At 42.6% G+C, this 16,274-nt stretch overlaps 1 protein-coding gene across 1 annotated transcript in view; it reads right to left on the minus strand.

Moving 5' to 3' along the window:
• LOC117494998 (A disintegrin and metalloproteinase with thrombospondin motifs 20) overlaps window positions 1-15,647 on the minus strand; it is a 74,530-nt gene extending 58,883 nt beyond the window's left edge. The window contains exons 1-4 of the mRNA XM_034146055.1: window positions 15,434-15,647; window positions 14,914-15,275; window positions 11,122-11,287; window positions 1,499-1,752 (exon numbers count right to left, since the gene is read on the minus strand). Of these exons, the coding sequence (XP_034001946.1) occupies window positions 1,499-1,752; window positions 11,122-11,287; window positions 14,914-15,275; window positions 15,434-15,524 (873 nt within the window). The 5' untranslated portion in view covers window positions 15,525-15,647. The remainder of the gene's footprint in view (window positions 1-1,498; window positions 1,753-11,121; window positions 11,288-14,913; window positions 15,276-15,433) is intronic.
• Between the last annotated feature and the right edge of the window lie 627 nt (window positions 15,648-16,274).

A 16,274-nucleotide genomic window follows, 5' to 3' on the forward strand; every position in this document is an offset into this window, starting at 1 on the left:
ACGGTCGGCCAGCAGTCTGCTGAAGCCGTGTGCGGCCTCCTGACAGGAACTCATTAGTCCACTATAAACATTTAGCTTGTCTTAGCCTAGGGGGAGGCAAACGTGGCCCAGGCCTGTCCAGAATGACCAAAGGGAGCCTGTCTTGTCATGCTCCAAGTCTATCTGTGACGCAGGAAGTTGTTCTGTATGGTCTCGCCCTAATGTATGTTATTGTATGATCTGTGCAATACCCGGAGTGAGGGGGACTGCAGCCAAAACTAGACCATCAACACTAGAGTATGTCACACAGACAGTTAGCATGAAATGTGAGCTACCATTATGGAAACTAGTGTTGTATCTTTGGGGATTAATTACATAAAGAACATTTCGAATTGATCGATTACACACATCTTTACATGGGGATTTTTTAAAGAATGATTCTAATATTTTCTCCACAAAATTGACTGATTGGAGGTTTTCAATCTGCCGTCCCTAGGGCGCTAAACACAACCTTTTGAAACAAGTATTCCTTAATCCCAGCTACATCTCTGAATATCTGAAAGAGACACAATAACTTGTATTCAGGCATTCAATCTGCATGGCCAAAACCTAAAAACCTCACCCAGAGAGAACCTTAAGGGTTCCGACACGGTAGGTTTCTCTAATATTTTGGCTGGGTTGGTTCAACTGTGGCTAAAGTAAAGTGGTGAAGAGACTGTTATAGAGGGAAGAAAACGTGTGTTTGTGTGTGTTTCTGCCCCACTGGTCTGCAGGCAGAACCATGGCAGAACTAATGTTTTGCTTTCAGAGCTGGCAATAAAAACCGGTCTGGCAAATTTAACACTGAGTGTACCTTCACAGTCTTACTTAAGGATAACACTCCACTGACAATCATTACACCGTGTTAATCTGTCCGTCAAACTGGTGAGAGACAGACAGCAGCAGTTTACACAGGGCAGTACAAATCGATAACCTATCCTGCTTTGACACCAACACTTTTAACACATATGTTACACTCTCTTATATGTACAAAGTCAGTCAATCACATTGAAACAGGCTTGATTACCAGCCAGCTTAAGGATTCGGAAGTGCTGAGTCAGGATTTTACCAATTAACTGGGCAACTTTCGTTCAAGCAGCAGCAGGCTAGGGTCACGTCCGGGTTTACAACCAAAATGTCAAACAGTAACATCTGAGGCCAAAATAACCCAAACTGAACTAGAGGATTCAGTTTCACAAGGGCTTTGTTCACCAAAGTACAAAAGAAAACATGTCTTAAATACGATCATGCCTTGGAGATAGTTTGTGCATCATTTGTCTCGAGTGTTCAGGTGTCAGTTTCTTTGATTTTGCTCATCTCCCCAATACTATGAAGTTTACGATGTTGGGCTCATAGCATTGAGAAAAACTCTTAATAGAAAAGACCCAGTTACTCTTGAAACTATTCAGTCTTTTTTCATATGAATAAATCTTCAACATTCAGACAAAATAATAATTTTTAGAAACATTGTTTTACTTACTACTGACATGATTGTTAGGATGTAGTGCTCAAGGTTGTGTCCATGATGGCGCACCATTTTAGCATCAGCTGTCACCATCAACTCAACGTAGCGAGGGTAAGAGAGGAAGCGCTTGCGTCTGCGATGGGAATCGGAGTGTGTGTTGGTGGAGTTGCTGTCATAAATGTGTTGATCAGCTATGGTGGCTTTGAGAGAATCCAGCTCCTCTCCCATACTCCCATTGCTCTCAAAAGCAACCGGCGTCTTGGATTTCTCTGTGAAAAAAACAAAAAAATAATGAAGAGTAATGATGTGGAGAGGAAAAGATGTTAGGAACGTATTTATTGGATTTAAAATAATTCTCATATGGGAGAAAATAACTACCATATACTCAAATTCCCTCACGCTGTTCAATGTTATAAAAGGCATTTCATGAGACATATACAGTTAAGAGGCAAGGGTTTTAGCTTAGCTGAATTCCAGTGACATAACACAAGCATGCTGGACTTCTATGGCAAAAACCCCGCCATAAATTATTGTGTCATTCCGGGGCTCAGGAAAAGTTGTACCAAGAGACGCGGGGTCAGTCGTGAGCTTTAAGAATATTCAGGTCAGGCAATGTGCACCCCCTCTGGCTGAGTGTAAGCCACACAAACAAAGAAATCCCATGACGACATTTTACAGACTCACACAGGGACCAGCCTCAGTATGCAGTCTGAAGAGGGTATAAAAATCCTCAAATTTCCCCACCTCTCTGAGCCCGGCCTGTTTATTATCTGAACAATAAGTGATGTAAACATCAAATACATATGATGCCAGATTGGAACAATTGATTGTGAATAGCACTTTCAACACCAGCCATATATTATGAGGGAAAAAAGAACCAGGTTGTCAGCCGTATACTGTGCATACTCAACTGGCATTCCCTCAGCTGAACTGCACGTGTTGAGCTGGCCGTGAGCGATGGATTCCTTCACCATGACAGAGTGAAGTTAAAAGGGGGGGACAGAGACAGAGAAACAGACTAGGGAAACGTCAAGAGCTTGTTTAATTGGAGAAAGGAAAAAGGCAAATCTGCAAAGGTTAAGGTCGAAGGGGATTTAATTAAACATGCACGTATGACTGTCCATGTCCACAGGCGGACTGTAGCCTTTTGAAATAGTTTGGAAGAGCAACAGGGAAAGAAGACGGGGAAGAGGCAGGCTCCAAATAGCTAATAAAAAGGCAAATATTTTGGACACAAAGCTGCAGCAGCGTATTCCTGTTACTGACCAGCACATCAGCCCATACTGAAAACTAAGTGATATTTCTAGAAAAGATCTATTGAACCACATCAATGAAGTTAACGATTAACACACTTTAAATCATCATCATGAACACTTCTGAATCGTCTGAAGAAAATGTTTCAACCACAATGAATAATTTATTAGAATTGGATGGATTTCAGTAGACAGTCTATGGTGTAACAGGCCATAAGAGGACACACAGATTGGTGCTGTCCAGATTTGCCGTGATGCATTGCATGTGATATGGTGGAAGAAAGATTGCTTGCAGAAGTTTCTGCCATCTCTCAGAAAGGGAAAGATGGATTTAGGGAGCTACCTGAAAAAGTGAGGGATAAATGTAGGACGGGTAAATAGTATATCATGCGAACTCACAGACACTACAGATTTAAATGTACCTTAGATATTCTATCACAACTCACATTTAATTGTTCCAATCCTTCGTAAGTATAGGGGCCCATTTTGTCTGAATGCACTCATTACTTTGATGTCAGCCATCATAGTACACCCTGCAGTGTTTAGTGTTGCCTTTAATAACCAGTTATGCTTATGGAAGTTATGGCAATGAACATTTTGAGAAATTAATTAAACATGAAATGACATTCAGTCAACAAATGCTATTCAGTCTTTTTATCACTGTCAGTGTTTACGAGCCAAGCATAGTTTGGAGTCCTCAACTTTAGATAACCCGATTATTGTGAAGACTTCCATTGTCTTTGAAAAACTCAATCTTTCCAGAGAGTCACACAGAGAGAGATTGTGTGCAACTGTTAGGTCAGAAAAAAAAAAGAAAACTTGCTCCGAGATTATTCAAGTGATGCCCCCAGCGGGCACGCGAGGCGGAGCGTGACTCCCTGGCACAAAGGCACACAGCTCTTGCTGCCGTGAGGCCCAGCCCCACGCCAGTGCCAGCATCAGAGTCAGCGCCAAGCCTGTCTGTGCACACAGCCCGGGCAGCTGGGCCAGAACACAGCTTTGTATTTTCCAAGAAAAAACTCACCAAGGCCAAACCCACTACACTAAACCCCTTAAACAGACTCATCACTGCAGACAGTCCGACATCAAAGGGATTATCAAAGCTAAGAAGAGTATCTACATCTACAGAAGTTGGTGTTAAGTCTCAACGCAAGCGAGTGTGAGATGAAAAAGGAGAAGAAGAAGAAGAAGAGGAGAAAATATGGTCCTTGTTATAATAGCCTTTGAATCATTGCAGATTAGCCACACACAACCCTTCCCAAATCGCCTTAGATACAAATCCGCTTCTCACTAGGTAGTGAGCTGCTACTTACACCATGAGAAGACAGGGGTGACTGCCCTGACCTGCCGGGCGTACAGAGACATGACTTCTACCCCCAAAGCGTCAGGCCTCAAATCAGCATTACCTATCACAACTCTGTATATTTGAATTGATTACTAAACAAGAAGAAATGAACGACCCGTGAGCCTATAAAACCCAGCTCCAGCAGTTCTTCATAACAGAGAATAATAAAAGGAGCCCTGCACGATGTGAGTGTGAGCACTTATAAATGTTGTAATTTGCTTGGCTCCAGTTTGCACATAGCTGAAATAGACCCACAACCACACTCGCTTTTCTGCTTTAACGCCTACTTGACTTGTAAGCTTGTAAAGATCTTTTCATCACTGTGCCAGAAACTAATCAGAAACAACAAATACAACACAAATAATGTTTATCTATTCACTCACTCAATAACATGTTTAATTGCACGCCACGTATCCTACACACAATACTGAACAGTTCCCTACATATTTTAAAATTCCTGTTGGGTTTGAATGTTTACACTGATTGACTTATTTACATTCATTCATAAACATTAAAGCATTGAAGCATTTTGATGATTGTATAACTTTCTCTTTGAGCCCATTCATGTACATCCAGGCTGTCCTGAAGGATCTCATTGAGATTTCAATCTACATCAAAGACTTGCTCTTTGACTCTCCTTCAGCTCTCTGTCAAAAGTATCAATGCCAAGGGCCTAACAATGGGGAACACACATTTCATTGTTGAACTAATTAACATTCTTTTACAATGGCCCGCTGAGAGTTAAAGCGCCCTATTCCCCGGGTGCCAATTAAGTAGACAGTATACCTTACATTGAGTATAGGTACTGCCTTGGTTTCTATACAAGGTCAGACACTCTGGTTACTGACAGTACAACTCAAGAGGAAAATATGTTGAAACTCCTGCAGACAGAGGAACAATTAAGTGCAATTCAGTGGCTAGGCAGTAAGAAGCAAAGGCAGCTAATTGTTGCTGCTGAAGAAAGCTTTTAAAAGTGCTTTTGACCTCATTGGCTTTGTACACTAACAGTCCTCTCAAGAGTTCAAATGCTATTTTTCTGTTCAGAGACATGCTAAAGATGGCATGGTGGTCAGCTGAAGAATGTGTTTGGAGTAGCATACCTCCTGTGTTGAGACAAAACACTACTTATGGATCTGGACTCCTAATCACAAGCAAGGTGCCTGGAGTCTCTCTTTTGTCAGACTCAAACTGATTTAAAGAAAATCATCCTAACAGATTGAAGATTATGTGAATGATGAATGACTGAGAGACCTCCACAAACCTCCAGAACACAATTGTTTTCATTTGTTGTTTGGAAAAAGGAAATGGGTAGGAATGGCAAAAAAATGACACTTTCGAAAGAGCTTCATATTTGAGTCTTTTTCTATTGGAAAAAGGATTCAAGTTGGCATATTAGTTATAAAGAATCTGTATATTAAGAACTTAAAAAAGACACAATCATAAAGAAAACTGTTTGTATAAAACATGAAAACAAGCTCAATACAATCGAGTGTTGAGGTTGAGAAGTTATAGGAGTAATGTTCCTCCAACAAAGATAGTATAGATGAAAACATCTCCAATTCTTTCAAACATCCCACTAACCTATTTTCGGACGCTGAAACATATATTTCTGCCGCAACATATATTTCTGCCGCAACATACAAAGCAAGTTGATTGATTCTCTGGCCTCTCAGATGGTAAACAGCCAGAGCTGCAGGCAATGACACTGATGTTTCACTGGCCAGCTCTCAGCATCACCTCTCCCCAGTCCACCTCAGTGGGAAACTGTCGCTCACCTGTCACCCCCCCTCACCTCTGACTGTTACCCATGACACCAGGCAGTAAGTCACTGTCACTCAAATTGCTTTAACCCTTCCAATCAGCCCCCATTTGCTAAGAATGCCCAGACAGTAGACAGTGGCAGAAAATAGCCCCAGCTGGAATCTGTCACGGGAACTCCCGAGACAAAACAACACATTGGGTTCAATAGGGCTGAGGCCTCAGGCAGACACATGGCAGCTATTAAGGTTATAGACTGTCTGTGGTTGCCCAGCCCTGTTCTACCCTGTCCACAGAATCAGTTATCTTTTAATCAGATGCCAATGAGTGTAATGGGCCATGTTATTAGCTGCTTGCACTATCTTTGTTGAAGCTACAATTGAAGGCAATGATGTGACAAAGCATCATGCCTTAATCTGTTATTCCATTATGTTTATTTATTGTGTTCTTTTCTTTAGTCTAAGTATTAATGATGATGTAAAGCACTTTGAATTGCCTGTGTCTGGAAATGCCTGTGTCTGGAAATGTGCTATATAAATAAACGTACCTTACCTACCCATTACACAAAAACGTACACACATATTTGCTCAAGACCCACAGTTAATGAATAATAATAGGACTAACATTATCAGCATTCCAAATTAACGCCATGTGGATTCTAAAGGACAAAATAAATTCTGATTAAGGTTCTAGGTAGGCAAACAGCAAAGCAGTGAGAAGCAGGTGTAGAAGAAAAGAAAGTGGGCAGTGCGAAAAAGCTGGGGCCTCTGCCAAGGTCTGAAGGGAAACCGACAGGCACATGCAGCATAGGCCAGGACTGCTCAAACACATGAAGAAAGAGTCTCCTTTCGCCATTGCTATGCACTGCTTTGCTTAGCAATTCCCAATACTCAGCGGGATTCTTCGACAGGCCAGGGCGCTGAGATGCACTCTTGACACACGCACACATAAGAAACCACATCTATGCACACCCACAAAAGACCAAAAACAAACAGTTTTTCCTAGCAACAATAGGTACTTCCTGGAAGGGGGGAGGTTCAGTCTGTCCAGGGGGCACGGGGGCATAGAGCAAGCCTAAGCCTTTTGGAGCAATCTGACATTCAGGAGCTCCACACCATCTAAAGCCAGACCCTAAAGGTGAGAGAGGGTGTCAGAGTGCTCAGCGCCCGTCCATCACACCCTGGCCTGCCACCTTTCCTGACCCCTGTCAAGAGCTAGAGTTAAGAGGAAAACAAAGAGCTTTATGCATATATAGTTCTAACTGAGGCTTAGCAAACAAGCCAGCAACGCCAGTAACCACGCACCTCTAGAAGTGGAAAGACTCAAGGTCACATCCAACCGTCCACTGAGTGACTCCAAACAAAGAGGGAAGTGAGGTCACAATCAACAAGTGCTCCCATTCACATACATGAAAGCGCAAAGGGAGAGCGGGCAGCGATTCAAGTCGGCTAGTTCAAACCCAAGGCGGGGGAGGGCATTTTTTCCATGTAAATGAACCCATTGACCAAAAACCTGACGCAAGCACTGAACTACCATGTATACACAGTGGGCACCAAGGGGGGAATCCTACACAATGATTGTGTTGAGGGTCAGGGGGCACAGATGACATGTGTGCCAAGTATTGCCGCATCAAAGCCAGTCACTTCACTGTCCCAGCTGCCCTCAGTTAGCCATCAAGAAATGGGGGGAAGAGCCAAGAGCCGATGAAACGTTGGTGTTTGGGTTTACTGATGGTAATGTTTGCTGTCAAGCCGTCTGCATTCAATTTACTGTTTCTAATTCAGACAAACTATAACCCCCCCACAGCTTTAGACACGCAGCCAACAACTGTGAGAAAGAGATACTGTACAGCTTCCCTTCCCTCCGTCTCTTGCTTGTCTCCACATTTCGGAGAACAAGGGGGAGAGTTGGCGAGAGAAGAATCTGCCCCTATCTGCAGCCACCCTCATCTCTGTGGCTATCTCTATTGAAGGACGACTCAGGGATTCACATGCGAGCTCGGAGACAGATACCCCGTAGAATGTGTCATTAAAGGTCGGAGCTGTGTTGTGATTTTTAGCCCAGTAAGCTTCTTCCCTGGAGGCTTTTAAAACCAGAACAAGGCACAACAAGGCACTCTGTGACTTTCAAAGATTAATCACCCACTCAACAGCTATCTACACTAGAGGTATTCTAAACAGCAGAGAAGCCACCCAGGTTGGCTGACAAAGACAGACGACTGATGCAGTTCCTAGAAGCGTCAGTCACTGAGACCACATTTCATGGTCATGTTGTTCAGATTCTTTGATTTACTCTTACATTTCTGATCTGCAGTGTTATGGTTTCTAATGCATTCACAAAATGGTATACTTTTGCATTTCAAATATATTTAAGCCTCACATCCACTCAACAACACATAGATCAAGCACAGTGGAAAGAAGCAGCTGAAGACAGATATATAGTCCTGTCATGACTGCTGAAGTAACAAAACTTCATTTTCCATCAAGTTAACACTCAAAAGCTCTTATCATTACACTTCTACTTCACAGGTTGTGATGGCACATGTACAAAAAAAGTCAAGTATTTGTACATGTCACAGATGACAAGTGTTAAGTTAAAAACAAAAGTTCATCTTTGTTTAATTCATGTGGAAACATACTGTAGCCTTCCGCTCCTTTCAACACGTTTTTGCAGGGTGTGCAGGGACTGTACAAACTCTGGAAACTCTTACTGTGTCAGAAACAGAAGTCAGTCTGTAGTGCTCCAAGGCAGAACTATGACATGCCAAAGCTTATCTCACCAGAGGTATCTGCTGATACACTTTTTGTTTCCTGGCGTTCTGCTTGATAAAACACAGCCCGTTTCATCTTTGTTGTGTTCAAAGAGATGTTTTCTTTTGCAAAGAGAAAGGCAGATAAGGAATAATAATCCCCATAGAGTAAGTCTTGCAAAACAACCTATTTAAAATTCTGGCAATTTTGCATAAACATGTGTTTGGACCAACTGTGATAGTTGGCCTGTTCCAAAACCAAAGGCCAATAAAGCTTCAAACCCCTTGATAGTCAAAAACTAACCAAACTCCTCAGCATTCAAACTCCAGCCTCCAATTTTGATTTAAGCCAAGCGTTCTTCTCACAGGAACATAAAGTGGAGGGAAACAAGGAGAAAAGAAAGAGGGTCATAAGGTGACTGACCCTAACAAAGACTGCTTTTATAGCTCGTCAAAAAAGAAGAAATACTAGGAAAGGAATCTGCACCCCACCAACACCACAGGTTCTCCATTCTATCATCTATGCGATTAGATAAATCAGAAACATTTGCTTCTGAACTTGCTATATATCAGTTGCGTTGGAGGGTTATACTGAAGACAGAAATGCACTAAACCTGTTGTAGACAAAAAGCACCCTTTCTGTTAACCCCTGAGCTACCAGTTCAATGCAGTCCAATACAACAGCCCCACAATGAATCATACCTTTAGGAAGACTATAATAATGTTCTGTGTGTAGTGCATCATGAGGTATTTGTAACTTATAGGAGTTGCACCTAAGAAACACCTCAGTGTAGCTACATTGATACTTGGCTATATTGTATGAATATATAAACAGAGCATTGGCTGTGTTGTACACTCCGTAATCTACTATATACCTACATTAGCTTTTAGTTTTTCGCTGCCATCCAATAATTTAAAAAAAATGACTTGTTGCTGTAACATACAGAAAGGTACATTCAAAAAATGCAGCTGCTTAAGGATGCTTTCCCTTGGCGCTTCTGGTTTTCTAAACACGTTTTCTCTATCAACAATTAGATTGTGGTTAGGCACCCAATACTTATTTAGTCTGATGAGGAACATAAGGCAAAGAAACACAGACAAAGTGTACAGACATGGTGTAGAGTGGAGGCAAGGAAAAGGAAGAGCTTCAGAGAGACACATAGTACACAGAGCTTTATGTGTGATACATGGAGATGTTGTCACATTGTTATCCAAAGCCAAGAGGCAAATGTCCAAATCCAAAAAACAGGAGCAGCCACTATGAGTGTTTTGCAAGCAGAAGAACACGTGCCAAGCCAGTGTTTATATCTAACCAGCTAGTAGCAGCTTGGGCTGCACTCCTTCCCATAAAAAGACAGGACAGGCCTGTTAGTCTTGGCTTGGTATGGCCTTCAAAGAGCACATTTATCACAGCATCTGGAGAGGGGCCTATCAGATAAAGCTGTGGAGCCGCTGCCTGGGACACCTCACAGTACTACCTCTGGCCCCCTGGTTCTTTTAATCCTGCTGTTTACCTGCAGCCCTTTGATGAAGACCTACAGGTGTCTCCTCCATGTAGGCACCTTTCTCTCTACTATCTCCTGCTGTACACTGAATTATATTTGTTTTATAGGTTGTTAATAGTTGAGGTAATGCTTTAACAATTCAAATTCTATTTGGGACTAAGTAGATATAAAATGAAAACTTACTAAGAATTCAACCAAAAGTCAGGTTCATTCACTGAGCCTCCACTCACAGTTCTTGAGGGAGAGTATATTTAAAAGTGCCTCAGAGTGGGGGCTGAGAGACCCTCCAGATTTCGTAGTCTCTGTTTACCACACACAGACTGAGAGAGTGAAAGGGCAAAGCATATTAAGGAGGTATTGACCTGGCCCATCAGGTCAGTCCAAGTTCTTTAAAGCGCCGCCACACAAAAGGCCACCACCAGGCGACAATAGCTGGGTTTAGACAACAAGCATATCAAGCGGTTTGCACATAAAAAGATTTATTGCATCTCACAACAAAGGCCGCCCACGGAGCTCCCTGCGAGAACGAATCTAAGGCCCTCCATCGTGGTAAACTCCACTCGGTCACCCCGCTTTCTCTCGAGGGCCTCTCCACCATCCAAAGGCCTCTACCATAAAAATTCAAATGAATTTGGGAGAACTTTGAAGCAGCCTCCCATGCGGAAAACCTCTCCAGTTCTTTTCATCACCACTGCTAACCTGAAAAGTAATTATTCCTTCCCTCTGAGCTCTTGCCACAGAACTTGGATTGAATTCTCCTGCACAACATGAGTGAAAACACCAGGCAGTGTTAGGGCGGGTATTTGCTTAATTAAGTTGAGGAGCTTTCAGCAACACCTCCTTAAATCATGGCTGAAATATTTTTGGGTATCTTGCAAGCCAAAGATCGTGACTGCGTATAATTTCCTTTCTGGGATAGTGTTTATTGCTATGGTTTAAAAGGGTCATCAGAAGGTACGTGTTTGTGGGTTAAAGTCAGACAGACAGTGGTTACAGGCAGTGTGTTTAGGCAGTCTGTAGTCTATTACCTGAGGCAGCACAGGGCTCTGTGTTGTTGTGCGTATGCGAGATGTTCTTCCTCTCCTGTCGATAAACAAGATGAGGTTTGTTGTGCTCTTCGTCATATTCCTCCCCCTCAGCGTTTAAAAGAGGTTCCATGAAGTATTCACCATATTGTGTCGTAAATGTTCCAACCTAGAGCAGAAAAAAAGAGATGTTATTGATTGCTTTGGTATCAGAAATGAGCTGAATGTTTGCATACATATGTGGGAAGGATATACAGATTAAGGCAGAGCTGCATTCAAAGAGGCTGCATTCAAAGAGGCTGCGGTTTAATTGCAGTAATCCTGTGCTGCCCTTGGGCACCACTGTGCACATTATTTCCATGCTTTTGAGCAAGCTCAGTTTTTTTGACAGGTGCATATGGAAAGAACATGCTGACTCACAAAAGGTCAGGGATTATCTACAACATCTCGCTATTAGTCATTGTTGAAGTTGTAACCATGACAATAAAAAGCAATTGTAAGACATTTTAAGCCCTTTATATATTAATAAAGTCATAAATCATCATGCAACAGTGAACCATTTAAAATAAAAAAATTGCTTAGGCTTTTAAGAGTGCTTGTTCTGACGATGAAAATGCATTTCCCTTCACAACCTGACACTGGGACCAGTGACATCATCATACAGTACATGGACAGAGCTGCTGACAGAGGAATGCTAATATTGATTTGGCAGCTCAGTCCCTCACAAAGCTTCTTAGCTCACTCGACCATGAGGCACAATGGTGTTTGTATGGTAATTTCATGCGCACACTTAAACAGGATATTGGACACTGGAATGTTATCTTTATTGTTGTTTTTCCATAACCATCCCCACGCGTGATGGACGCTTGACAATGGAAAACATACAAATCGGATATGGAAACGAGTACAAACTGTATATGTACTTTTCCTCTCCGCCTTTCAAGGAGTGATGGATTACTTGGCTTGCACATATGAAACATAGTTCCTCGAGAGTGCTATAGGTCTATAGTGCACATGTGTACAGTGCAGGGTAATGAACTTGTAGAAACAGGACACAGGATATAAGCAACCAAAACACTGGAAGAAAGCCCTCAGAAACTCATTTTTCCCTCATTGTACTCCACCTTGAAGGCTTTGTGACAATATTAGCATTTCTTGACAAGCCAGTATAAGTGTATACAACTCAGGGAATTACTCAAAGTATTTTCACAATGAAGTTACACTTTTCAAATGTGAAAAGCTATATGTACTGATTTACCTTTGCACAACGTTTCTGGTATACTTCAATATGAGAATGTTACAGCCTTACTCCAACTCCCAGTCATAATGATCTAAATATAATTAATGATTTATACAGTGTAACAACTGGTAGATGTTTACCTGTATCTTGTAAATCACTATCCACGGCGAGTTAACTTTAATTAGATGGTTACGGTTAAGCCTTTCTAAAGTTCTCATGTGGTGTTAACAGAAGGCTGAACAGACAAATGCTCTGTTTAGTCAATGAAGGGGGCAGAGTTTCAGGGTTTCCCAGCATTAGCTCAGCAGCAAATCTGGCAAAACTATGGACAGACACAATGGTTGCTGTTCAGTAGCGGGTGCTGAACTGGACCTTACAACTGAGGGACTCCTGTTTGAAGCGAGGTCACCATCATGACATGGATGGAATGACTGTTGGCACACATCTGTTTTAACAGACCCTACAAAGGCACTTCAAAAACTGTTGGTGCCGAGTCATCGCAAAGTGACATACAGTTGCAGTCAATCTCTAACCTAAAACCGGACATAAAGGTGTCATGAGCCTGATCTTTACACAGAGGTGCAACGCTTGGTGCCCGATTGAAAATGAAGAGCCTCATTTCTCAGGACAGTCTGACTCAACACACACTTCTATTATGTGAGTGGACTGGGAGACCGAGCTCCTTCAGGGAGATTTCCCACGGTGTGAGCAACCCTTAAGTTCCTTACAACCTTTATTGGCAGTTGTCTACTCTTCACAGCATTTCTCCCCTTTTCTGCCCGTCACAGCTCACTTTGAAAAGGCCAAAAAGCTCCGCAACCCCACCCCCTCGATTCCCCCCTGGGGATGGCTTTGAGCAACTCTGGACGAAAGGGGAACCTGCTTTTTCTAGAATGACCCCTTTGTTTTAGGGCTTAATTATTCCTTAATGACATCATCCCAACCAAATGTGCCTGGCCATTAAGCCCCAGTGATCAGATACGGACACATTTATGACCCAATAGCCTCTGGTGCTGTCTCCATTGTCCTGTCATTCTCAATGAGTGATGATGCGGATAAGCAACAAAGATTGTTTGAAAAAGGATGCAAACATGTTTGGATAAGCAAGTCATACATCAAAGTTGGGCAGAGGGGCAATTAAAGGCTTATTACCCTGATAATCCCAGCATACCTCATGTCTTAAATGGCTATACAAACTGAAAGAGTATGTATGTGGTGGTATCTCTTCTCCAGAGTCACACTGAATAGGAAATACCCCCCCACTAAGACTTAATGCGTGACATTTGTTTTATCATGCCAGGTTCCAACAATACAGTACAATCGCTGAATGCATTGTGAATGTACTAGATCAACATGCTATCCTGGTACTGTACAAAGTTAACCTATCTAAAATAAGGATTATGTCACTGATAGGGGGTGTGACGGGGAGGAAGACTCCAAGGTTATGTTCCTGCTGTCTGTGTTTCTGCGGCCAGCCAAACCCCCCCACCTCGCAGAGTCCAAACCAGAATCCGGCTGGCCCGAATGAGGTCAACCCCCTGCCCCTGGACCAGTAACCTTATGTGACCCATTAAGTCATCCACTTCACCACTTGTGCTCTCACACAGGAGTCAGCAAACTAAATGACTTGAGTATCAGGATCCTCAAATGGGGCAGTAAACTCATTATTACCCAATAACTCTATTACAGCCCCGTAAGATCTAAAAGATGATAAAGGGCAATCCACAAGCAAACAGCTGTTTTTGGAAGTGTGGTTTGGGGCTGTCACTGATTACTACTTGCATTAGCTCTGACATGATTTTCTTTAAAAACAACTATATGTATGTAAAAGAAAGAAAGAAACTGTGTAAAAACGTACAACTATTGAAAACACAAAAGGAAAAAAGTTGTCACATTTAAGAATCTAGAAAGAAACCAATGTTTGGCATTTGAGATTGATAAATTAGCAATAACATTTTTACTTGATCACCTGATCAATCAACTGATAATCGACTAATTGACCACTGGTTTGGCCATATCTGCTGCGTTTGCTATTATTTTTGTTAAAACTTCAAGCAGCTTTAAGCAGTTTGAAATGGAACCAAAACAGCTGCATGTTTGGTTCCATTTCATCCCTGTATAAAATCTACTGATACTTTTTTGATCTTTGTAAGGTGAAATTAACCTTTTTTACTTGCCCTATAGGCCTACTCAAAGTAGGGTCAGCCAAAGTGCAGCAATCTCAGCATAAGCTCATCAGGGATTCTTAGTGTGTTATGCTCAAGAGCACTTCAGCAGGGTGAAGTCTTGTTGTCACATCAACTTCATTCTCTAACCACAACACCACCCTGATGCCCAGCCTGCACTGTGAACTATGGGAGCATCTCCTCACAGGCACCGAGATGCAGATTGCTCTCCTCCTCCTCAATGACATAAGTCCAGTAACACTTGCTCTTGTTACACTCCTACACACTTCACTTAACTGCGGGTTATGGGGGATATGCATGGGTGATATCCCTGTCAGCATCGCTTGATTAAAGCGTCTCAAAAAAAGGTACTTTAAAGTGAACACTCACAAGGCCAGTGCACATGCTGAAGACTGCAGGGAATTCGCTCTTGGCGTTGACATGTCCGCGGAAAAAGCAGTGGCGCATATCGCTCGGGTCATTGAAGGGGATGTCCGTGCCGTTGCTCTGTTCCACTCCCAAGTGTGTCACTGTGTACGAGGGGGCAATGAAGCCGGAGTCGGCGGTCAGATTGAGATGAAAGCGTTCCCCAAATGCATCAATCCTGTAGTGAACCCGTAAACCCGACAGGTCATCATTTAAACTTCTCCGTCTCCTTCTGTAGTGCAATTTGTGGGGGAATGATTCTCCAAAGTCATTGACGCGGAGCGGGGTGATGATTTCATACGATGACAGCTGTTTGATGAAGCTTTCTGCAAAAAGTAAAGAGAGAAAATAATGGGATTAACAGCAGTGTGTATCAGAGTAAAACATGCAGCTGCAGCTTGACAACTGTACATTTCACAAGGCATCATTCCTGCTTTAAACACCTTTAACTTCACGGTACTCCTAAATCAAATCAAAACACTACCTTGTTTCGGGTGCAAGCGGTGTTGCAAAGTTTCTCGGACAAGCGCTGACAGATGACACATAAGTCCAACCAGCCAGATAGCAAACTGCATGATTTCCTCCGCGAAGAAACCCAGGCTGTCGTCTCCAAGGCAGTAACCTCTGTCTCTCCCGAGCGGCTCCCCCTCTCCTTTCCCCCGGCTTGTCAGCAACAGGTCGTGGGATCCGCGGAGGCTCTCTGCAGCGCAAGTCTTGCAAAGTGCACTGGCCTCATCGCATTGCTAAACATGCATCCACTACCCTCTATAAAAGCGAACTATTTATGACACATTCATCCCCCTGATGAAAACAAAAATTGCTGCCTAATGTAAACTGCAGTCTTTACTGAAAGGAGGGATCAGTGCCAAGTACGCTTTCCCTTAGCCATCCCTAGAACACCCCGTGCACCCTAAGCACTCACCAGCAGCGAAGCGACGCCCCCTTTGCTAAGGAGCCAATGGGGAGCGCGCCTCGGACACCACACATGGGGCAGGCTTCAGGGCTGCAGTGTTACAAAAGTGTAAATAAAATATACCACAATGAAGAAAATAACCCACAACACAACCATCCCGAAGTCTGGGTTTTTGGGTCTGTCCGCAATATTTATTATTGCTGATACAAAATGTGAATGGCAGGAAACGATCCAAGACACTTGTAGATTTGCAATAACATATTTAATTTCAAAATCTCGTGTGATAATAATGAATAATATGTATAAGGCTTATGCTATGTGTCTGTTGGCAGTACATATTGAGCTCATATTTGTTATACATAATACATGTTATCACTCAACCAATGTGTTTGCCACTTATCAATATCAGTTT

This window comes from Trematomus bernacchii, unplaced genomic scaffold, assembly GCF_902827165.1.
Source record: "Trematomus bernacchii unplaced genomic scaffold, fTreBer1.1, whole genome shotgun sequence".
Lineage (NCBI taxonomy): Eukaryota > Metazoa > Chordata > Actinopteri > Perciformes > Nototheniidae > Trematomus > Trematomus bernacchii.